Source organism: Chlorocebus sabaeus, chromosome 29, assembly GCF_047675955.1.
Source record: "Chlorocebus sabaeus isolate Y175 chromosome 29, mChlSab1.0.hap1, whole genome shotgun sequence".
NCBI classification, from domain to species: domain Eukaryota; kingdom Metazoa; phylum Chordata; class Mammalia; order Primates; family Cercopithecidae; genus Chlorocebus; species Chlorocebus sabaeus.
Window position 1 is genome coordinate 7125626 of NC_132932.1, and position 24622 is coordinate 7150247.

The 24622-nt window shown below is 48.9% G+C and overlaps 1 protein-coding gene and 1 long non-coding RNA gene across 3 annotated transcripts in view; one reads left to right on the forward strand and one right to left on the reverse strand.

Moving 5' to 3' along the window:
* SYNM (synemin) overlaps window positions 1-8797 on the reverse strand; it is a 30730-nt gene extending 21933 nt beyond the window's left edge. For both annotated transcript variants that reach the window (XM_007990535.3, XM_007990534.3), the window contains exons 1-2: window positions 7832-8797; window positions 296-420 (exon numbers count right to left, since the gene is read on the reverse strand). In XM_007990535.3, the coding sequence (XP_007988726.3) occupies window positions 296-420; window positions 7832-8641 (935 nt within the window). In that variant the 5' untranslated portion in view covers window positions 8642-8797. The remainder of the gene's footprint in view (window positions 1-295; window positions 421-7831) is intronic.
* On the forward strand, window positions 7920-24220 carry LOC140710669 (uncharacterized). The gene is made up of 3 exons (XR_012091776.1): window positions 7920-8153; window positions 14630-14758; window positions 24012-24220. It is a non-coding gene; the product is annotated as an uncharacterized lncRNA (long non-coding RNA).
* Window positions 24221-24622: the final 402 nt, after the last annotated feature.

A 24622-nucleotide genomic window follows, 5' to 3' on the forward strand; every position in this document is an offset into this window, starting at 1 on the left:
CACGTCGACGTGTGTAAAGCTCTTCAGCAGTCCCCAGAACATACGAACACTAGGTAAGGGGGCAAGGCTCAGCTACTCCCATACAGGGGATACCTGCTCAGTGACCTAAGCTAGCCCCTACTCTTCCTCTTCCTTTTGGCCTTGGACTCCGTGCTTGGCCATGCCAAGGGCTGCTCTCTGCTTGTCACAAAGTCACAGGGACTCCACAGAGGCTATGGTCCCTAGACCAGTCTCCTTCATGTACAAGTTACACCCCCATGGCTTCATCAAGACCAACTCAGCACAGCATCCTTACCGGTAGGTTGCCACCTCCAGGCTGAGGCCGGTCTTCACCTGCAGGAGGTCCTGATAGTCCCGCAGCCAGTCAGCCATGGCCAAGGTGAGGGTCGCCTTCTCATCCTCCAGGCAGTCAATCACTCTCTAAAGAGAACAGACAGACTTTCAGATTGGAGAACTGGGGCTTTACTGGGTCGAACTGAAGGTACCAACAATTAAGGACATAAAAACAGACCAGGATTATTAGAAGAGCTGAAAAACATCCAGGGTGACTAGACATGCAGTCATTTGCAGGATGGTTTCCAATGTTTGCTCTCTTCCATATGGAAGTTTGTTACTGCACATGGAACATTTTGATAGGACACTGGCTTCTCTGTTCAGACTCTCTATTAACAATGAATGCTTAGGAGTTTATTCAAATCATCTCTACCGTTCAGACATCAGGCAGCTTAGGAAAGCCTCGAACCAGTCACTAAGACGCTGTGGAAAATAAGCCAACACTAGAAATCAGGGGTTTTACAACATTTGAAGCATCAGTCACTCAGATTTGAACTGGAACGTACCCCCCAAAGTCACAATTTCTCCAATAATAAGCAGGTAAACTGATACAGTTTTGTTTCACTTAGAAAAGCTACTCTAAGATCATCTGGGGAGAAATGCATTCTGGGCATAAATGACAAAATACAGACTCAGATATAAAACTTCTTTTTGGGCCGGGCACGGTGGCTCAAGCCTGCAATCCCAACACTTTGGGAGGCTGAGGTGGGCGGATCACTTGAGGTCAGGAGTTCCAGACCAGCCTGGCCAAACTGGTAAAACCCTGTCTCTACTAAAAATACAAAAATTGGCTGGGCGTGGTGGCGCAGACCTGAAATCCCAGCTACTTGGGAGGCTGAGGAACAGGAATCACTTGAACTCAGGAGGCAGAGGTTGCAGTGAGTCAAGATCATGCCACTGCACTCCAACCTGAGTGTCAGAGCAAGACTCCAACTCAAAAAATAAAAGTAAATAAAACTTTTTTTTGAACTGTACTTGCACAGTGCAGTTAGTGAGGGCATCCTGGGTGCTCCTTGCAGCTCCCCTCACCCCCGGCCAGGTCCCTCACCTGCCTCTCTACCTGGCAGGGAGATACTGTAGCCTTTTGAATTCCAGTCCTAGACTAGCACCCACCACATACAAGTCACACAGCACATAGCTGTTCAATTAAATTTAAAATGAAATGATCAAGATCATATTACCCTCCTTAAAATGTACTATTTGAAATCGACAGTGTCTTCTAAATAATACACACATGGGCTTCAGCTGCACCAATTTCCAATTTTGTTTCCTTCCTAGTTGTTAGTTACTCTGGGGAACAATTAACCAAACAAGTATTTCAACACTGAAATAAGTCTATATACTTTTAACTTCTGGTTTGTAATGAGAAGTCGCGTTACTTCTGAACTAATTAACTAAACTACGCTAGACCTATAAACATTTATCTTTGTAGAATTCAAAAATGGTAAGACTACTGGGAGAGGGAATATTATGTTCATTGCTGCTGGAATCCTTTCACCAAAGGTACCCGGCAAGATGCTGAGGGTCCACAATACATATGTCTGTGAAATCAACAAATGAACTACTAAGATTGCACATGGAATTTATCTTTTTGGGTTTTGTTTGTTTGTTTGTTTGTTTTTTGAGACAGAGTCTTGTTCTGTCACCCAGCCTGGAGTGCAGTGGCGCAATCTCAGCTCACTGTAGCCTCCACCTCCCAGGTTCAAGTGGTTCTCCTGCCTCAGCCTCCCAAGTAGCTGGGATTACAGGTGCCTGCCACCACACCTAACTAATTTTTGTATTTTTAGTACAGACAGGGTTTCACCATGTTGGCCAGGATAGTCTCAACTCCTGACCTCAGGTGATCCTCCCACCTTGGCCTCCCAAAGTGCTGGGATTACAGGCATGAGCCACCGCACTCAGCCGGAATGTATCATTTTTCAAAATGCGTGATCGGCCAATAAATATTTCCACTTCTCATAACAGTTCTATTTCTATGCCAGCTATTGTTGTTAGGTTCCCTTTGAATATAAATGGTACTAAAATAGTTTAAAACCCCTTAGCTTTTAAAGCAAAGAAGTAAACTTAAAAATCACTGGCTTATGTCCCAGGGTGGAAAAACGTTCACAGATCCCACAGCTGGCATTACAAACAGATAGAGAAGCTCACCAAAGCAGAGCAACTGCCAGCCTTGATGTAGGTGGCAGCACTGCCACAATTTAGCCACAATATTCACACATTCCATAGTGAAGTCTCAGGGTCAAAATCCTACATTCCCCTGTTTCAGAGGGAATACAAATTCAGGTACAAAGTTATCATATAAGATGGGCAGTATGTATGCATGCATGTATGTATGTATGTGTGTTCTTCCTACTACAGGAAATCCTACGTCAGGAAATCTGACGTAACTATTGCAAATTAAAAATCTATAGTAATTTATTCCTTACAAAGAAGTTCAAATGTTGTTAAACTACTTAGAAAAAAAAATACGATGAAAGCTCTCCAACCACAAACCTACTGAGCAGGTCAAGAAGGCCCAGTCACATCGAAGGGGTGTGCAGGAAGACTCTCCTCCCAGAGCACACGGAATAGTTCTGCACCCCACAAAATATAAAGAGGAAAACCAAACTGTGTTGAAGTTGGAATAAGTATAGTTTCAACCACATTTCCATGTGAGTCAGCTCCTCCTCAATTGTCAAAGGAAATTTAGTTGATGTTTGGAAGCAGGAATATAAGACTTAACTGGCTCCCAACAGTCTCCACAGAAATCACAACAAATCCTGCTGTTGAATAAAACTTCAGACTCGGGCTCTGCTTTGCCAGTCTGCAAGCTGTGGGTCGGGACAGAGGCACTGGAGCCCCAGACACAGGACGCTAAATCTAACCCAAGCAGAGGCAGTTTCACCTAATGCTGCAAAAGTCTGGGAGAGAAGTCACCTTTTTGCTATTTAGAGAACTGCTGGGCAGCATCACAACTGATGATGAAATCTTGCTCCCCACCAGGAAAGGCACGCTGCTGTTAGTATCAAAAGAATTAATTTTCTCTTAGCCAAACTTGAGCTACCACTCATTGAGCAAGTCTGTGGGATAGTTCACAAATATCACAGTCATCTGCAACCTTGAAAGGTAGAGCTCCAGGGGATTTAAATACTGTGATAACTTCAGTTAGACATAAAATTTAAATGTATTCATAACAATAAGCATGAACTGGATGCCAACAAAGTATTTATAGCTCTAGCCCAGACAGCACCCTGAACTCAAGTTCTATATTTTACAATCCCAGGTTGGTATGTAAGAAGCATCTCAAACTGAACACATGTACACTGAACTTGAATCTCCCATCCAGGCCCATCCTCCTAACCAATGCCCTGCAGTAAAGGGTACCCCCTTCTTCCAGTTGCTCAGGCCACAAGGCCTTAAGCCCACTGTGATTTCTCCCTCTCCCATCACATTCAATCTGGCGGCAAACGCTGTTGGCTTCAACTTGAAGGCAGGTCCCCCTCTGAGACCCCTGGTCCAAGCCTCCAGCACTTCCTACCTGGATTACTGCAACAGTCTCTTAAGGCATCCCTGCGCCCACTCAGCCTATTTTTAAAACAGCAGCAACAGTGATTCCATTAAGATACAGCCAGGCCCCAACTCTCCTCTGCTCAGAACCTCCAGTGGCTTCCCATGGCACTCAGAGTAAAAGCCCAAGTCCTACAGTGGCCATTCTACCCCCTGCTCGCTGTGCCCTAGCCACATCAGCAGTCTGGCTGAGGCATCCCCAAAAAGCCATGTGTTGTTTCCACCTGAAGTCCTCTCAGGTCAAGGGACTTTCCTTGCTTTATGTGGCATTTTTCACTGCTGAATCCGCAGCCATGAAGAACTGAGCTTGGCACACTAAATTGCTCAACGGCTGTCAGTTGAACGAATGAACCAATTGTGTACACCCTGGGAGCTACTTCTAGTATAAATTGCAGACAGGTTAAGGAACATAACCTACCCAGAGAACGGCAGAGTCAGAATTCAGGGCCAGGTAGGACAGCTGCAGAGCACTGACCCTTTGCTAATCCCATCCTAATCCCACCCCACCTTCCCATCTACAGAAAGTTTTCATTCAATCATGTTTTGGGGGCTTGGAAGCCTTTTCCAAACAGTCAGCCTCAGCAGCTAAGGGCTCACTTTCATAAGCAAAAATCTCAGTGTTTGCAAGGTAAAGCTGGTCTTCACCCTATCACAAATGTCTTCAAGTGTTTTCTGAAGCCCCCTCCCGCAGCCTGGGTGTGTTACTCAGGCTTTAAGTGATCTAGATCACATTTGGGAACTTGAATGTCAGTTCAGCAAATTCTTCTCAGGCAAATCTGAGGCCAGGCCTGGGGCAGGCCAACTATCACCTCATATAATGAAGGCGCATGGGCCATCCGGGAAGGACCAGTTTCCCCTCAAGTAGAATCTTAGCAAGCATCTTCCCCCTTGAGCCACGGAAGCTAGCGAGAGGCAGGGAGAGCTGGGCACAATGTGGGGGCACCCTCTACTGCCTCCAGCTCCTGCCTCCAGGGGAGGGGCATTAAAGCACATGGAACACAGACAGAAAGAATTGAAAGAAAATACTTTTAATACCCAAACTATTCTGACATCAGCCAGTTGGAGGGGTCTAAAGCATTTTAGGACTGGAATCAGTAGAGTACCTCGGACTAGCCCTTAGGAAGAGCAATGATTATTATGCTATGAATGCAAGAATACTGGTTAAAGGTTTCTCTCTGATCGAACAGACAGAAGAAACAGTGGCTCAGGGGTCAGCTGCTCAGGCACTGGAGCCTGAGCTGAATCCTGGCTTAACTACTTACTAATCAGGTGACCTACGTGCCTCAGTTTCCTCCTCTGTAAAGTGGAGCTAATATTAGTACCCACTTCCTAACACTGGTGTGGGCACTGAGACTGAACATTTGTGAAGGGCATCTGTGGTACCTGGCACACAGGAAGCACTTGCTACAGGCTCTCGGTAATAAGATATTTATTACTGTATCATTAAACCCATTTTTAGGATTGTTTTCAGTCTCCCCATAGTAAGCTTCTACAGAACTTGAAAAAAATTACACGCTTGGGGTTAAATCATCCATACTCACTCTTTCACATACTTCCTAGCATCTCTGTGATTGGTGCTGAATCTTCTGGAATGCAATTTGAAATGGGGTTGACTTAAGTTAACTGAGGGAAGATTCAGTATATGGACAAGGTAGTGACTGGTAACATTTAGTACAATAAAACCTCTGCAAATTGGAACTTTAAAAAAAAAAAAAAAACGGCCAGGCACAGGGGCTCACACCTGTAATCTCAGCACTGTGGGAGGCCAAGGCAGGTGGATCACTTGAGGTCAGTGAGACCAGCCTGGCCAACACGATGAAACCCTGTCTCTACCAAAAATACAAAAATTAGCCAGGCGTGGTGGTGGGCTCCTGTAATCCCAGCTACTTGGGAGGCTGAGGCACGAGAATCACTTGAACCCGGGAAGCAGATGTTGCAGTGAGCCAAGATCAGCCACTGCACTCCAGCCTGGGTGACAGAGTAAGACTCTGCCTCAAAAAACAAAAACCAAACCAAAAACAACAAACAAACAAACCCAGGTCCTTATTGACATTTTCCTTGCTCTTTGCTTTTAGGAAAAAGGAGCAAATTCTAACAAGAGAGAGCTATCGCTGAGTGGGAAACTGAGAGTGAGGTCCCAGCCCCACTCTGAGGGCAGGTATGACCTCAGGAAAAGCACTTCCCTGGTGGACCCTGGAGTCCCTGTGTCAAAGGAGGGCTGGACAGGATTCTAACTGCACTTCCAAGTCCCCATCTCTTCTCCAGTGAGGGGAACTCTGATTTCGTATGTCTCAGATTAGGGGTTCCACTGAAGATTTCATTAGGGGGGAAAAAGGCTTTGCTGCTAAGAACAAACACTGGAACCAGAGTTTGAAGGTCTGAAATGTGCCAAGTGAGCTGTGGCTGTGAACGCATAGTGAGAATTTGGTCCACACAGCATGGCTCAAAGCAGCATTTTCTCAACCTGCCTGCACAGCACAGGCCCTTGAGTTGGTAGTGAGGGTTCCCTACAAAGGGGTTCCCTGGGCAGTAGGTTTGACAGACACTCCTTTTTGGAGAGTCACAATAACCACTGGTTAAATCTCCATGAATGCCACATTAAGGCACTTTTTAACTTTCACTCAACAAGGGGTATAGGACCTGTGCAACTCAGACCTCAGGCCACTGTCATTGCGAAGGGACACAAGAGCTCACAAGTAGAAATCGGTACACACTGGGTCAGTCCCTGTCCCTGCTCTAGCTATGGCAAAGCCCCAAGAGAACACTTTCAAAAAAAGTTGAGGCGGAAGCCGAACAAAACCCACAACTCAAAAGATTAAATCCCAATTTAGTACCATATTGCATTCTATGATTTCGCATCTAGCCTGTAGCTCTTTGAATACTTAAGTCTAGCACAGTGCTGGGGACCCAGGGAAAATCAACAGGTATTTCCTTATCATCTGTGGACATCTGTCACATCACCCCAGTCATTCCATATGACAGCCCCCATGCTCCTCTCACCTCTAATTTTAAAAAGTCAGTCTCAAATCTTTAACTCACAGCTGTAAACTGTACTCTTCAAATATTTGTGAAATTGTACAGATGTTATTTCCAACTGTCCCCCTGAGAACTGACAGTGTGATTTGGGAATATTTCCAATTCTGGCTGAGGCTGGGCAGGGCGGGGGCCAAACGCTAGGACTGGACTGGGCATAGTTTACATCAGCCACAGGTGTCACCCCGCCGGTGTCAGAGGGTTTGCTTCTCTGAAATAGTAACTGTTTATATCACTCTACACTTGTAATAACATCCTGCCAAAGGGCCCCACTTTCCCACAACTTTTACACTACGCAGAGATCTGACGTCAGCGTGTGCTGTGAGCAAAACATCTTCGATCACGCTCTCTTCTGCATTACGGTTGCTGCCCCTCCCAAGATCAAACAAGGCAGCCGCCCAGGGAGCCACAACTGCGGCTTCCAACTGGGAAATCATATTGGCAAAATAAAAACCGTTTTGGAAATTAATTTTGAGTTTTCCCCTGAGGAGCGCTATAGACAGCAGGGCTACCATAAACCGTCACTTCTGGAAGTGAGAGAGGTTTCTTGGTTGACTCTTAGATTTGGATCTACTGGGTCTACGAAGCATGGGAAAACGAAGGAAAACCTAGAGCTAACAGGGTCGCCTATCAGGATGCACCCAGTCACGCGCGTCAAAAGTTAGAGCAGCTGCCCCCTAACTCCATGACGGGGACGGGACTATCTGCTGGCAACTGCCGCCCGGCGCTCGCCGGCTGAGTTGATGGACCAGCGGACCGAGTCCGGGTCCCCAGGCCATTCGGGCACCCTCTGGGCGGGCCCTACCGATCCGCGACGCCGCGCCCCTGGTGAAGGGGCCGCTGCCCCACCCCGTCAAGGGCAGGGTGCCGGGGCGGCGGCAGGTGGTATGGGGTCAGCGCGCAGTCCCCGTGCACAGACCTGCCGCTCCTGGGCCTGCAACCCGTACTCCTCGCGCATCCGCAGCAGCTCTTCCTCCAGCCGAGCGCGCAGCTGCTCCAACCCGAGCACCTGGCGCTGCAGCCCCTCGGCCTCCTGCGCGCACAGCCGCGTCTCCTCCTCCGCCTGGAGTCTGCTCTCCTCGCCGCGCCGCAGCGCTTCCTCCAGCTCGCGCACCTCGTCCTCGTACAGCTGCACGGTCTCTCGCCACGACTCGGCCACCAGCAGTGCGTAGCTGTCGTGCACCTCCCGCAGGCGCGGCGGGGGCGCAGCGGGGCCGGTGGCCCGGGCGCGGAAGTGCATGGTCAGGTTGGCGGCGCGGGCGCGCAGCTCCCGCACGTCGCGTTCGTGGGCCGCGTCCAGGCCGCGGCGCTCGGCCTGCAGCCGGCCCAGCAGCGCCTCGAGGGCGGAGCGCGTGCCCAGCGCCTCCTGCAGCTCGCGCTGCTGCGCACCCAGCTCGGCGTCCAGGCGGCCGCGGGCGGCGCGCTCCTCCGCATCCAGGCGCTGCAGCTCCCGCAACTCGCGCCGCAGAGCGTCCCGCTCTCCCTCCGCCAGCGCAGTGGCCCAGCTCAGTTCGTCCAACTGCTGCCGCAAGCTGCGCGCCTCCTCGGCGCAGCGGGCCTGCCCCTCGGCCCACAGGCCCTCTCGCCCGCGCCGGCCGCGCAGCTCCTCCTCCAGGAGCAGGTTTTCGCGCTCCAGCTCCCGCACCCGGCACACGTAGTCATAGAGCCGGGCGTTGAGCTCCTGCAGCTCGGCCTTCTCGGGTCCCGTCTGCAGCCGCCAGGACAGCATCTTGCCGGGCGTGCGGGGCTTTCGCGGCTGGCCGGCTCCCTCCTGCCCTGGTCTTGTCCTGGTCTTGTCCCCTCCGCCACGACGCTCCGGCCTCGCCGCTGCCCCGGAGGCCCGCAGACTGGGACGCGAGCTGGAGATCCCGGGCACTTAGCGGACGGGGCGGGCGGACTGGGCGAGGGCCGCGGCCTCCAGCCAATCAGAGCGCGGCTCAGCGCTGCCTCTGCAGCCGGACAGCGCCCCCTGCAGCACCTTGGCGGCCGCCGGTGGTCCGGGCGGGGAGTCGGGTAACAGTGGGCGGGGGTGGCGGGCTAGCCAGGCCGGGCTCAGCGAAGGGACGCGGGAGAAGGCGCCCTGCTGCTGTCTTGTCACGCGTGCCCGCAGCATACGAGTGTCCTGGGGTTCGTGGATGGGAATAGAAGCCTATTGAGTTGCTGTGGTGCTGGCCATTTACGAGAGACTTCTTACCCGAGGCCCTGGAGATTGGGGGGTTTTCTATTTAAAAAAAAATTATATGGATCGGGCGCGGTGGCTCACGCATGTAATCCCAGCACTTTGGGAAGCCACGGTGGGGGGATCGCTTGAGCCCGGGAGTTCGAGACCAGCCTGAGCAACATAGAGAGACCCTGTCTCTACCAAAAAAAAAAATAATAATAACCTGGCGTGGTCACACGCGCTACTTGGGAGGCTGAAGCGGGAGGATCACTTGAACCCAGGAGTTCAAAGCTGCAGTGAGCCTGATCGTGCCACTGCACTCCAGCCTGGGCAACAGAGTGAGATGCCATCTCATATATATATATATATGGCGCATACATGCGCATTAATTTTTTTTTTTTTTTTTTTTTTTTTTGAGACAGAGCTTCGCTCTTGTTGCCCAGGCTGGAGTGCAATGGAGCGATCTCGGCTCACCGCATCCTCCGCCTCCCAGGTTCAAATGATTATCCTGCCTCAGCCTCCCGAGTTACCGGGATTACAGGCCGGTACCACCACGCCCGGCTAATTTTTTTTTTCTCCATGTTGGCCAGGCTGGTCTCAAACTCCCGATCTAAGGTGACCTGCCCGCCTCGGCCTCCCAAAGTCCTAGGTGATCTGCCCGCCTCGGCCTCCCAAAGTCCTGGGATTACAGGCGATAGCCATGAAGTGCTCCAAGTACAGAACTTTCTAGACATCTAACATCTCCCCGAACTTTTACAGCTCTCACACACACCCCAATGTGACAGCTGTTTCTTTCCAACATTTCCCTAAGAAAGGATTCAATTTAATTGCCATAGAAACCACAGCTCTTTTTTGTACACTTGTATTTCATTAGTTTTCATGGCAGTTATTTATGAATGACAATTCTCAGTAGAAGTGTCATTGAGGCTCACAGGGACAAACCAGCTGACCCTTGGTTGGGGTACCGTTGGACTGGTGGTGACACAAGTGCCCAGGGGGAGAGCTGGACGGTCATCCACTGGCCAGAGGGCTCCTCATGGCAGGGCCAGCAGTTAGTGTATTTTACAGATGGCATGGAAAGGTGGACTACTCAGCAAGCTGGTCCAGGGCCTCTGAGAAAGCTTCTAGTGCTCTCCTTGTCACAGGCATGAGCCTCCAATCACAAGCAAGGCAGAAAGTGGGCCTTTCTTTTTCTAGAGACCCTATGTTTGAGATCCTATTCTGTAAGTGGTAGAAATTAATATCTTTCAATGAATAATTCCCTGTGCTTTTCTGCTAAAACTAAGTGGGGGTGGAGAGTGGGTTTATTCAGTGCTTGGGTTTATTCACCTTGGTGTGGGACAAGGGGATTTGGACCCCCATCACCCCATCATTGTCCATCCTTCTCCCATTCCCCCAGGTGCACACTGACACCTGGCCTTTGCTTGTCAAACAACAGAGCTGCTGTGGTGTCATCACCAAAACCTATGTGGAGACCCTGCCAGTCCTGGGCCCCTCTGGGACATTGGGGTACAGGAGGGCAGCTCTCACCGTTGCCCGGACTCCGCTGCAGCTGTTTGTTCTCAGCTCTTTGACTCCCCACACTAACAGGGGTTCTGCTGTCCCACATCCCCTGGCTGGGCAGGAGACAGCTCTGCAGGGTGGGAGAAACTTCTCAGGGACCGGTGAGTCCCAGCAGGACACTTTGCAGTGACTCATTAGGCTTTCTTTGCCTGGTGCCCTTCAGGATCTTGGACTTTGAAACTCAAAACTTTTCCCCCATTTCTGCTGTAAATCCTGTCCCCGAGGAATTGACTGCTCCAGTATACAGCTGCCCAGGTAGGGAAGGAGTTATAGGGGACCATGAACTAGCAGGGCCAGGAGGTGGGAGAGGGGAACTACCCCCCGCTACTCTTTCAGGATAATATTCTGCTGCTTCATGCTGAATCCTCACAACACTGAAGCTCGGAGGGGTGAAGTGACTAGAAGTACTAAAAGTTGTGACCACAAGAGCAGACTTGAGCAGGCAGGGTCTGGCCAGGAAGCAGAGGCAAACTCAAAGGGAAGGGAATGATTGATGGGATGGGGGTGGATGAGATGAGGAAGCACCAGGAACCAGCAAGAGCAAGAAGCTAAGAAGCTGTTAGCACCCTAGGGTGTTGACTGAGCCTGGAGAAGCCCAGAGCGCTGGAAAAGAGGAGCAGAATGAATTCCAGGAGGAGGAAAACCCAGTTCTTCCTCCAAGCCTCCCTTCTCTTGCCAGTGCCTCCCGCTGTGGAAGCCAGAAGTCACTGGAGCCTGGCAGTGGTGCACTGCGGTTGGCTCCCACAGGTTTGTGAGTGCCAACTGTTAAATTTCTAGAATTTTGTGGACCACTTGTTAAACACAGCCATTATTAAAAATTAATTATAGAAGCTTACAATTACAGAAAGTGCAAACATATTCAAAACGTATCACTTCCTCAATATTTCACTGCGTTTTCCTATGATCTGTTCTTGAAGTTATGAATGAGTAGTGTGCCTGCACCACAGAAATGCCATTTAATGTGTACTATCCTACTCCATATTCACTGACATCGTGCTGGTAGCCTGAGTATTTACAACACAGAAATCAGCCAATGACTTGTTTTTGTGGATTTGATGTTTTGTTGATTGTCTAGCCCTTAAAAGCAGTGGAGAGTTTGTTAATAGTGCAGATTAAATTGAGTGGCATGTTGTGTCTGTAGCTACTGAATTGTAAATAGCACAAAAACTTGAGGAAATGTTTGTCCAGTGTCTCAAAACTTGTATCCAGATCAGGAAAGAAGTTGCTTCATGTCTGGGTGTGGTGGTTTCCACTCATAATACCAAGACTTCAGGAGGCCAAGGCATGCAGAGCACTTGAGCTCAGGAGTTCCAGACCAGCCTGGACAACATGGCAAAACCCCCTCTCTCCAAAAAAATACAAAAATTAACTGGGCATGGTGGCATGCACCTGTAATCCCAGCTACTCGGGAGGCTGAAGTGAGAGGACTCCTTGAGCCCAGGAGATGGAGGCTTTGGTGAACCGTGATTGAGCCATTGCACTCCAGCCTGGGTAACAGAGCGAGATCCTGTCTTAACAAAATTTAAAAATACAACAAAAAATTTAAAAAGAAGTTACATCATGATGAGGAATAAATGAAGTTTCTCAGTTATTTCACCTTTGTCTTTCTTGCTAAGGTAAACAAAAATATCAATATTCATGGTGCTGCATTCATTTGTCAACTGTAACCATAAATTCACTAGGAACAGCAGAGTTCTGCAAAAATCAATGAGACCATTCTGCCAGAATCAATTTGCTATGTGGAATTTATGTTAAGGAGCAGTGTGTACTTTATTATTATTTGTAATAAAAATTTGAGAGACATGTAGCTAACATATTAACAACTTTGCATTTCTATTAATAGCTTAATGGCAAAAATAAAAGTCCTGCAATCTTCACTTCTTATTGATATTCTTCTATTCAATAGAGTGGGTAATCTAAGCTGGAAATAGTATATATTTTATATATAATATATAAAATATATATTTATAAATATATATGTATTTATAAATATATGTATAAATATGTATTTTATATATTATATAATATACAATATATAATAAATATCTGTGCTGGCATCACTAGCCTTCCAAGAGAGCCCTAGATCTTCATCCCCACAGGCAGAGGCTGGGGCAGTGGACCACTTTGGATAGTTAAGCGGCTTGATCCCTGCACAAACATATCCGGATGGGGTGATTAGTGGGACTGAAATCCCACCTGTGCTGTCCTTGCTGAGCTATGGAGGTGGGTGCAGGGCAGCCTCCACCCTGAGGCAGGGCGTCTCTTCCTTAGCACCAAGGAACCATCCACGGACCAGGTCACGCACCCAATGGGCTCATTCATCTTCCCAGAAAGGGTGACTTTTCCTAATTTGCACAAAGGAACCTTAGAGGTGGATGTGGCCCTGCTGGCGTGGCCCCATGCTGCTGGAGTGGCTCCCGTAGGTCTGCGGTCCTCTGCCACTTCCAGGTGGCGCTCAGGCCACTGGCCTCACTCAGGCTTGGGGAGATGGGGTGCAGGGGAGGGCATTGGGGAAGGCTATCCTGGGCCATGCCGCGGCCCTTCCTCTCAGGCGCACAACTTCCCCAAGGCTGCCTCTGGGAAGTAGGGCACAAGGGGCCCGTGGGATCGGTGCTTGGATCCCACAATATAACTGGGGTTTTGCTGTCCCCTGGGGCTCTGCCGAGGAAGGGGTGCAAGGCTCCCCTCGCTACGACCCAGCGGCTGTGCTTCCATTCCACTCCATCACCCCTCCTTCAACATTTTCTTGCCTCTGCGGAAACCCAAGGCTACTCAGCCTGCCTTCAGGATTTTCTCCCCATCTTTAGTCCAGCTAGAAGTCCTACCCGACTTCCTAAAATCTTGGATTTTGGAGACCACAGTCACGCCTTTTCTTTTCATCTAGGGTATAGGCCTCCCCTCAAGCAGTGAGCAGAAGGAATGAGCTGGAGTAGGGGGACAGGGAAGGGGAGATCTATTAATCGTCCCATCCCACAATAATTGCACATGCCTGGGAGCCCCGTGGAGCGCATGCCACACTGTGCCGGGTCCTCCGAGTAGGGAAAGACTAGCTATTCCCACTTCCCCAGCCCTGCGCAGGGGCTGATGGAAAAGGCTGTAGCCCCCCGCGCGCGTAGCCTCATGGTTCTTGGACTTTGCTAAAATTCTGGCTGCGGAGCCGCGCTGCTTCGGATCCACCGCGCCGCTCAAGCGAAGGCTCAGGGGGTCCCCCGCCCGAGGCGGCCCCGGAGCCGCCCCTCTGGTCTCCATCCCGGAGCACCGCCCACCCTCCCTCCTTGAGAGGCGCTGCCCCAGCGGTCGGGTGTTTTCACCCCCGACCGCAAGCTTCCTACAGTTCCTCCACCCACCGCAGAAAGCGGGCGCATATGTCACTCTCTTTTCTCCAATTCCGCTACATCCCTGAGTTCGGTTTTCACTGCAAACGACGCTGCCTGGGGTTGATGGTCCCTAAGGTGTTCAGCCTGCGAAAGAGGGCAGGCTGTGGTTTTTTTAAAAAAAATGCACTAGAGCTTTACCGAGTCCTAAGCAATTTGTTTTGTATTAGGTCAATTCTAGAAAACAAATTTACAGGTTATTTTTTCATTCAAATAAAAATTGTTTTACTGAATCCCACGATCTATCTATCTAGATATCGCCCGTAGATACAGATATTTCACATATATATATATATATATATCTCTAAGCTGGAAGAGTATATATAACACATAATTATATATTAATATAATTATTAATAATATATAATAATACATTATATAATATATTCGTATATAATATAATATATGATATATAATATAACAATATATTATATAATATGTAATATAACAATATATTATATAATATATAATGTATTATATAATATATAGTAGATAATATATAATGTATTATATAATATATAGTATATAATATATAATATATATAAATATATATAATTGCTTAGGACTCGGTAAGGCTCTAGTGTATTTTTATTTTTTTAACCACAGCCTTCTTTCGCAGGCTGAACACCTTAGGGACCATCAACCCCAGGCAGCGTCGTTTGCAGTGAAAACCGAACTCAGGGATGTAGCGGAATTGGAGAAAAGAGAGTGACATGTGCGCCCGCTTTCTGCGGTGGGTGGAGGAACTGTAGGAAGCTTGCGGTCGGGGGTGAAAACACCCGACCGCTGGGGCAGCGCCTCTCAAGGAGGGAGGGTGGGCGGTGCTCCGGGATGGAGACCAGAGGGGCGGCTCCGGGGCCGCCTCGGGCGGGGGACCCCCTGAGCCTTCGCTTGAGCGGCGCGGTGGATCCGAAGCAGCGCGGCTCCGCAGCCAGAATTTTAGCAAAGTCCAAGAACCATGAGGCTACGCGCGCGGGGGGCTACAGCCTTTTCCATCAGCCCCTGCGCAGGGCTGGGGAAGTGGGAATAGCTAGTCTTTCCCTACTCGGAGGACCCGGCACAGTGTGGCATGCGCTCCACGGGGCTCCCAGGCATGTGCAATTATTGTGGGATGGGACGATTAATAGATCTCCCCTTCCCTGTCCCCCTACTCCAGCTCATTCCTTCTGCTCACTGCTTGAGGGGAGGCCTATACCCTAGATGAAAAGAAAAGGCGTGACTGTGGTCTCCAAAATCCAAGATTTTAGGAAGTCGGGTAGGACTTCTAGCTGGACTAAAGATGGGGAGAAAATCCTGAAGGCAGGCTGAGTAGCCTTGGGTTTCCGCAGAGGCAAGAAAATGTTGAAGGAGGGGTGATGGAGTGGAATGGAAGCACAGCCGCTGGGTCGTAGCGAGGGGAGCCTTGCACCCCTTCCTCGGCAGAGCCCCAGGGGACAGCAAAACCCCAGTTATATTGTGGGATCCAAGCACCGATCCCACGGGCCCCTTGTGCCCTACTTCCCAGAGGCAGCCTTGGGGAAGTTGTGCGCCTGAGAGGAAGGGCCGCGGCATGGCCCAGGATAGCCTTCCCCAATGCCCTCCCCTGCACCCCATCTCCCCAAGCCTGAGTGAGGCCAGTGGCCTGAGCGCCACCTGGAAGTGGCAGAGGACCGCAGACCTACGGGAGCCACTCCAGCAGCATGGGGCCACGCCAGCAGGGCCACATCCATCTCTAAGTTTCCTTTGTGCAAATTAGGAAAAGTCACCCTTTCTGGGAAGATGAATGAGCCCATTGGGTGCGTGACCTGGTCCGTGGATGGTTCCTTGGTGCTAAGGAAGAGACGCCCTGCCTCAGGGTGGAGGCTGCCCTGCACCCACCTCCATAGCTCAGCAAGGACAGCACAGGTGGGATTTCAGTCCCACTAATCACCCCATCCGGATATATTTGTGCAGTGATCAAGCCGCTTAACTATCCAAAGTGGTCCACTGTCCGAGCCTCTGCCTGTGGGGATGAAGATCTAGGGCTCTCTTGGAAGGCTAGTGGATGCCAGCACACATAGGTGGCATGAGGACCAGGTAGGCCCCCTGCCCTGGTGCCTTAGCACTGTGTAAGTCCTCAACAGTTCTGGTGCAATCTAGGGAAGGGGGTCAGATCTCTAACCCCTTTAATGGATGGGGATTAAGTTTTCATCACCCTGTGGTTATTCCCTGCCTACATAAGTTTGCGGACTGAGAGGCACGCTTGCCCCCAACAGGCTTGGCCAGGTAGGAAATGAAGCCAGTGGGAAAGGGAAATGCATCAGACCGGTGGGAAGGGCTGGGCCGGGCACAGTGGTGTAGAGTGGACTGACTCACTTTGCATCCTGGCACTTAGTACCAGCATAACCTTAGGCATGACAGCCCCTCTGAGCCCATCTCCTTATCCATGTAATAGTAATGAGAACAAAATAGTCCTTCCTATAGAGGTGTTAGAAGGACTAAGCTTTCATGTCCATTGGCCTCACTGGAGAGCTTGTTAAAACGCAGATCCCTGGGCCCCACACACAGAGTTTCAGAGTCAGTAGCCTGGAGCAGGCTAAGCATTAGTCCATTCCCAGGTGAGGAAGATGCTGCCAGGCAAGGACCACAAGGAAAGCTCCTGGCTCCCATCATTAGAGTTAGTCCTTGTATAGTCTTGCCACGTCAGGCACTGTTCTGAGCTCTTCATGCAGGTCAACTCGCAATCAGCACAGCAGCCTGTGCAGCAGGTACCATCAGCTCGAGGTGAATGATGTGGAGGCTGAGCCACAGAGTAGTCAGCTTGCCCGAGCCCATGCAAATAAAAAGTGGCAGAACCAGGATTTGAACCCTTACCTTACCCACTTTGCCACACTGCCCGTTATGCTGTGTGAAACGTGTTGCACAAGACTTAGCACACCGCACTCAGCAAGTGTTGGTCATCTTCACGGGAGAAGTCCTGGAGCCCAGAATCATATGGAAGCCACCGGCCAGAGGTCTGTCTCCGGAAGGCCAGGGGGAGAGGCTGAAGGGCACGGATGCAGATGATGGCAGCTTGGCAGGGTCTGAGACCAGCTGTGTCTAGGGAGCAGAAGGACAGGGATGAGCTGGTCTTTGAGCCTCCCAGACTCCAGTTTCCTCACCTGTATAGTGAGGATAACCCCTCCATCATAGGATTACTACAAGGAACAAGTAAGATAAGAATGTAAAAGCCTCAGGACACAGCATGTTCACGCTCCATCTCACTCCAAAGTCTGAATCCAGCCGCTCTTGCTCAGAGCCCACAGTGTCCCCACTCTGTCACAGCTCCTCTGGCTATTTTGGGTGGGCAGATCATCTGTTTGCCACTGTTTCATGGGGGCACAGCAGGTGTTTGTTGGGGTGTAGGCTCTGCCTTTTCAAAAGGCGCAAAAATAGCATCTGTCACATCCAAAAAAGTGCAGTAATTTAAGCCGGGCAACTTCCTTCTCTTAATTTGGAAAGTCATGTCGTAATCATTACAGATGAACTTGGGAAGGGCCCCAAGTGACAAAGAAACATCCCCTGATTAATCTTCCCAGCAGGGACAAGACTTCTCACTTCCACTGAAGAACTAAGAAAAGAATAATTTGCCTTCAAAAAACAGCATATTTGCTCTCCCTGCCCTTAGACGCACATTTTCCATGGAGTTTGTTGGTGGTGTTCATGAAAGGGTAACTCGAAAGCCAGTTTTTGAGTCCCCTCTATGTGCCTGGTGCTGGGCTGGGCCCTGGGAACACAGAAAGGAGAAAGACACAGCCACTTTCCTCATAGACCTAGGGCTTGGGGAGGCCAGAGAGCATGGGGAGGTTGCTCTCTTCCCCTAACGCTGTCACAAGTGCCTGCTCCTACCCTAATGGCCACCCACTAGTCATTTAGCCACTCACCTCTTCTCTGTCTACCTGCTGCTACTCCAACCCAATCTCGTGGCTTCAAATAAAACAACATGCCAGTGATCCTCGGATGTGTGGCTGCATCCGATGATGCAGCCTGTGGATGACATGACCCCCATATGACCCTACTCTAACACGGGGACCATGGTGGTGCTGTGGGTCCCTGGGTATCAGCATCAATTTGGACACCACAGTAGGAACCAACCATTCTGAAAAGAAATGAATGCTCATGTTCTAACTGGCTGCAGTTGCTCTGGGGAAGGACCAAGGCTCTCACTTGCCATAGAGGTTGTTGGGTCCTTCTTTCAGCCAGTGTGTTCTGGTGGCTCAGCATCAGAAAACTGGATCATAACTTTGCTTAGAAGTGTTTTTGATTATATATATACTTGGATATGTTTCTGCCGGCAGCCCATTTATCTTTCCCCTAGGAACACCATGTTCTGAGTCACTGATCCCTCAGATCCCTGAGTCTGTAGAATCCTTAGTTCACTCCCCACCCCCATGGCCATTCCAACTTTGCAGCTCATTACAGTAATTATACTCACCTTTTTTCTGAGACTTATGGGCTGCCATCCGCCCTCTGCTAGGCCTGTAGCCAGTGGCTCTCAAAGTCTAGCACCTGGATGAGCAACAGAAGCATCACCTGGGAACTTTTTAGAAATGTACCCTCTCTAGCCCCAGCCCAGACCTGCGGGTGAAACCCTGTGTGTTTTGACAAAGCCTCCAGTTGATTTGAATACATGCTAGTTTGAGAGCCCCTGCTGCATCTTCTCATTCCCACCAGAGAGGCCAGCTCTGTAACAGTGTGTCTTCTGTCAGTCCCTCTCCTCCAGAGGACAGGTACCACTCAGCTTCTCAGTGGGGTGGTGCCCCTCACCAGCTGCTTCCTTATCACTTTGATAGATGGAGGATCCTCCAGGCCTCCCCAGGAACGCAGCTAGCCTGGTGGGTTTTCTGGTATTACTCCCACTTCTCTGATATTTGTTCCTTCCCTCCTGCATTGTCTGTCCTGGCATCTCTACTTCATTCATTTAATGTGTACTCTCCCTTTCCCAGGCTTCCCAGGGCTACCCCAGCGGCACATTAGCAGCTGCCCAAGGCCCTTGCCAGGAAGTGAATCTCTGTCACAGGACAGGGCACCCACACCAACAACTCTCCCATACTCCAGCTATATAGCCTTGACCCACAAGCCCACCTTGACCCAGCACCTTGCAGACCACCTATCCTCCCATTCCCAGGCTTTCTGCTTCAGTCCCTGCTGGCAAGCATGAATCAGGTCCTGTAGCACCTTTGCTGTATAATTCCCCTCCTTCCTGAGCTGGCCCAGTACTTCCCAGCTGGGCTTGCTGAGGTTTGACCCTAGATACAGATCTGGTGGCCAGGAGAGAGGTGGTGGTGGACCCCAAAGGGAAAGCATTGCCTTGTAAGGCCCCTGCCTCATTTGTGGCCTGTGTAGTCTTCTGGCAGAAGTTGGCAGCGGGGAGCAGGGGCCTATATTCCTGAAAGGGGGAGTGGGTCACTTTTGCAAGGGAATCTGGAGAACCATGGTTCTTACCTGCAGTCCCCAAATACCCCCATCCCAAGTCTCACAGTCCTACTCCTTTCCCATCAGAGCCCTGGCTTTGACGTTAGAGACTTGCCCAGAATGAGAACTCAGCCTCTCTCACAACTAGAAGCTGTGCCTGCTCTTCTGTTCTCTCTGCCTTCTGCCTGTAGGGGGTGAGGGTTCTTTTAAAAGCAGTCAAGTAGGCCTTGAGACTCTCACACTTGGCTGTAAACCGCTGAGCAACAGATCTGAGACAGACATTTTCTCTCTTAATGAGCTAGTGGCACTTAGCAAAAGTCACTTGATTTTACAGTCCTTCTAGTTACCATTCCTCCAAACCTCTCAAGAGCTCATGGGATTTTACCCTTTCACCTGCCTCCACTTCTACTGTATCTTGTCCCAGTTCATGAAGGTGAAAGTCTTAGCAATCACACCTCAACAGCATGCGAGAACTATCAATACTCCCCTACCCATTAGCAATAAACAATCCAAAACTGCAGTTAATATTCACTTAATTTTTTTTTCTTTTTGTGTGAATGGAACTTTAATTTAGAAGTTCCATTCATGGCTGGTTGTAGTGGCTCATGCCTGTAATCCCAGCACTTTGGGAGGCTGAGGCAGGCAGATCATTTGATGTCAGGAGTTTGAGACTAGACTGGCCAACCTAGTGAAACCTCATCTCCACTAAAAATACAGAAAAAAAAAAATAGCCAGAAATTAGCTGGGCGCGGTGGCAGGCGCCTGTAGTCCCAGCTACTAGGGAGACTGAGGCAGGAGAATCACCTGAACCCTGGAGATGGAGGTTGCAGTGAGCTGAGATGGTGCCACTGCACTCCAGCCTGGGCAACAGAGCAATACACCATCTCAAAAAAGCAAAAAACAAACAAAAAAGAAGTTCCATTCATAATGATATAAAAAAAATTACTTAGAAATAAATTTAACAAAAGAAATTCGAGACTTGCACCCTGAAAATGACCAGACATTCTTAAGATACATTTTTAAAGAGACCTAAATTGATGGAAAGACAGCCTGTGTTCATGGATTAGAAGATTTACTATTGTTAAGATGGCAACACACATACATACACACATACACACACATGCACACATGTAACCAATGGCTACAGGCATGTCCATATTTATTTCTCTATGTATCTAGCTGGCTGTCCTCACACAGGTTCATACTGATGCCTCCAACTCCCATCCACAAGGATCATTCTAGCCTCCCCTTCCCTTATTTCTCATTTGTAATTTCTTTCTTTAGCAGTAAGAAGCCTGGCTCTCATTACCTATAGTATAGTTTCTTATTTGTTCACCCCTTTTGTATATATAAAGTAGTTTCTCCATAGTCTTTTCAAAACCTAAATCAGATCACTCCTCTGCTCAAAACCCTCCCATGCCTCCCCACTTCATTTAGAGTAAACCCAAAACCCTGGACATCCTCTGACCTACAAAGCCCTACGTGCTGTGGATCCTCAACACATATTGATCAACTTACCCCTCCTTGTGCTTCTGCCTTAGATACCTTGGCCCCCTTGCTGTACATGACAGGCTGGGTGATGGAAGGAAACTGACTGAGAAGGGGAACAGGAATCTTCTTGGTAAAACAGAACTCTTCCACATCTTGACTTGGGTGGTGGTAACACAACTATACATATCTAGTTCCTTAAACTGCACCCTTAAAATTAGTAAATTTTAGTAAGTGTGCTACAATAAAGTTGATTTTTTTAAAGAGACATTTATCCCGGCGGGGCAGGGTGACTCATGGCTGTAATCTCAGGTCTTTGGGAGGCCAAGGCAGGTGGATCACCTGAGGTCCGGAGTTCGAGACCAGCCTGGCCAACATGGTGAAACCCCATCTCTACTAAACACAGAAATTAGCCAGGCATGGTGGCGTGCACCTGTACTCCCCAGCTACTTGGGAGGCTAAGACAGGAGAATCACTTGAACCCAGGAGACGGAGGTTATAGTGAGCTGAGATAGCACCACTGCACTCCAGACTGGGTGACAGAGCGAGACTCTATCTCAAAAGAAAAAAAAAGACATTTATCCCAAGAAGTGCTATCTACGATATCATTTAAAATGTTAGTTTTATGTTTCTAAAGTACTTTGAAGTACTTTGGGAGGCTGAGACAGCAGGATCACTTGAGGCCAGGAGTTCAAGACCAGCCTGGGCAACGTAGTGAGGCCTCATCTCTACTAAACACAAAAAACTTGGCTGGGCATGGTGATGTGCCTATAGTCCCAGCTACTCAGAAGGCTGAGGCAGGAGGATCAGTTGAGCCCAGGAGTTTGAAGATGCAGTGAGCTGTGATCACCACTGCACTCCAGTCTGGGTGATAAGTAAGACCCTGTTTCCAAAAATAAAATATTAAAAAAATAATAAAGTAGATAAAATAGAAACTGTTTTGTCAGTGACCACATCAAAAGGAAATATATTTTTCATTGCACACACATGCAAGTAACTGAAACAAAAGTTCTACAAAGCATTTCTTATCCTTCCAATGTTTTAATCTCCTTTTTGATGCTGGATTGGTGCCACAAATTTAATATCATGACTCATTAATGGATCTTGCTTTATAATTTTAAAACCCTTCATTCAAATGTTGTCATCTACACATTAATCAGTTACATTAGCCTGGCATTCATCAACACTTGTGGGTTTTCTTTTCTTTGTTTTTAAGACAGATCTCACCCTGTCACCCAGCCCAGCCTGGAGTGCAGTGGCGTGATCTTGGCTCACTGCAACCTCCACCTACCAGGTTCAAGCAATTATCTTGCCTCAGCCTCCTAAGTGTCTGGGATTACAGGCACCTGCCACCAGGCCCGGCTCGTTTTTGTGTGATTAGTAGAGACAGGGTTTCACCATGTTGGCCAGGCTGGTCTGGAACTCCTGACCTCAGGTGATCTGCCCACCTCAGCCTCCCAAAGTACTGAGATTATAGGCATGAGCCACCGCACCCAGGCCACCTGTGGGTTTTCTAAATGTGGTGGATAATGAGTCTGATTGAACACATTCTGTAATGGACCTCCACTGGCCACACCTCCACTCCCACCTTCCTGAAGTCTCCTGGCCTGTGGTTGGGGAAATGCTGCCCTCAACTCAAGCCCACCCTTTCTAACCTCTTACCACCTCCTCAATAGTAAATTTCCTACATCAACTCACAAGCAGCTAAATCAGTAGGCAAGGATAATTTATGGACTCACGAACTACTTGAAATTGTTTTTCTACTGTATTGGGGGATTGTCTGGATGACATCGATGGCTATGGTCAGGAAGCTGGTTTCAATTTCTCGATCACAAAGTGTCAGCATCATCAGTAAAAATGTCAGTGACAGCCAAGGCAACTGAAGCTCTTACAAAAGCTACCAAGACCCTCCTTCCAGATAGCCCCAAAGTTTAGTCATCAGCAGCCAAAAGGGTAACTCAGAGCTGGAGCCTTTGATTAATGCTGCCATAGTTGAAGCTCACAAAGTTAGATTTGGAGACATCGGGGTGGAATCGTGAACTCTCAGCCTAGCCCCACCCCATTCATCCCCATCTGCCTAAATCCATCTATACTTCAAGGTCCAACTCAGATGTTAACACCTCCACAAAGCTTGCCCTGAGGGTGCCGGTGGAAATCAGGCCTGCCTTTGAGCTGTCAAGGGTCTTTAGTTGTAGCTTTCTGATGAAGTGTGTTCCATTCTACTGGGAAATCTCATTCAGTATATCCCACTCCACACCACTCCTGTGACCTTATTAGGGTCAGGGACCATGATTGTATTCTTTATCCTGGAATATCCATGCTGCCTAGTCCAGTTCTTGTTTTTGGTAAGCACTGAATGAGGAAAATATGTAGCTGCTAAATTGCAATGTTTTAAAATATAGAAAGTCTGGGTTCAAGTTCTGGTTTGGTGATTAACCTCTGGTGTGATGTTGGCCAACTCACTCAGAGGTTATAACTCTCAGACCTTAGCTTCCTTAGCTGTCATTAAGGGAACAGGACTCCATTATTTCTAAGATTCTGGGGTAGCCATCCTCCAAGACAGTGCCCAGTGATCCCCATCTCCTGTCGTTACTTCGTCTTTGTACCTCGGGTGGTCGGTATGTCACTTCTGATAATAGGTTATAAAAGGTACTATGGGCCAGGCACGGTGGCTCACGCCTGTAATCCCAGCACTTTGGGGGGCCGAGGTGGGCAGATCAAGAGTTTGAGATCAGCCTGACCAACGTGGTGAAATTCCATCTCTGCTAAAAATACAAAAATTAGCCGGGCGTGGTGGCGCACACCTGTAATCACAGCTACTCGTGAGGCTGAGGCAGGAGAATCACTTGAACCTGGGAGGCAGAGGTTGTGGTGAGCCGAGATTGCGCCACTGCACTCCAGCCCGGGTGACAGAGCGAGACTGCATCTCACACACACACACACACACAAAAACAAAACAAAAAAAACACAAAGGTACTATGGCTTCCTTCTTGGTCATTCTCTCTCTACTTTGGATCCTCACTCTGGGAGAAGTTAGATGCCATGTGATGGGCACCCCTTTGGAGATGTAGCCAATGAGTAACTGAAGCCTTGACCCACAGCCCGTGAGGAACCAAGAGCTGCCAGCAACCATACGAGTGAGCTTGGAAGTGGATTCACCAGCCCCAGCCAATCCTTGAGACAACTGTAGCCCTGGCCCACAACTTGACTGCAGCTCCATGCAAGAATCAGAGCCCAGACAACCCAGCTAAGCCACTCCTGCATTCCAGACCCTCAGAAACTGTGAGATAATAAATATTTGCTGATTTGAGGTCCTTTGTTACACAGCAATAGATAACTCATACAAATTGTTTCTGGCTCTAAAATTCTATAAGCCTAAAGTCCCTGAAATACAGCTATTGCATTCGGGAAAAGCCTGATTTACAGCAATTGTCAATCTTTCCCCTCCTGCCCCCAGCCAGAATCATAAAGAGATAATATAAAATATGTCAAAACATACTGTGGAATCACAATATTTATTTTATTTGTTTTTATAAGAGTTCCCAAAGCCTTGTTGATTTTGCTTCACTGAATCCTTTATTTAACAAACGAAGGTGGAAATCCAGATAAATTAGGTGATTGGAAGAATGCAAATGTGTTTCACTTTCACAACATTTGCAATTCCTCGGTGGTGAATGAAAATGAGGTACAGGCTTGCTTTGTTTCACTTCTG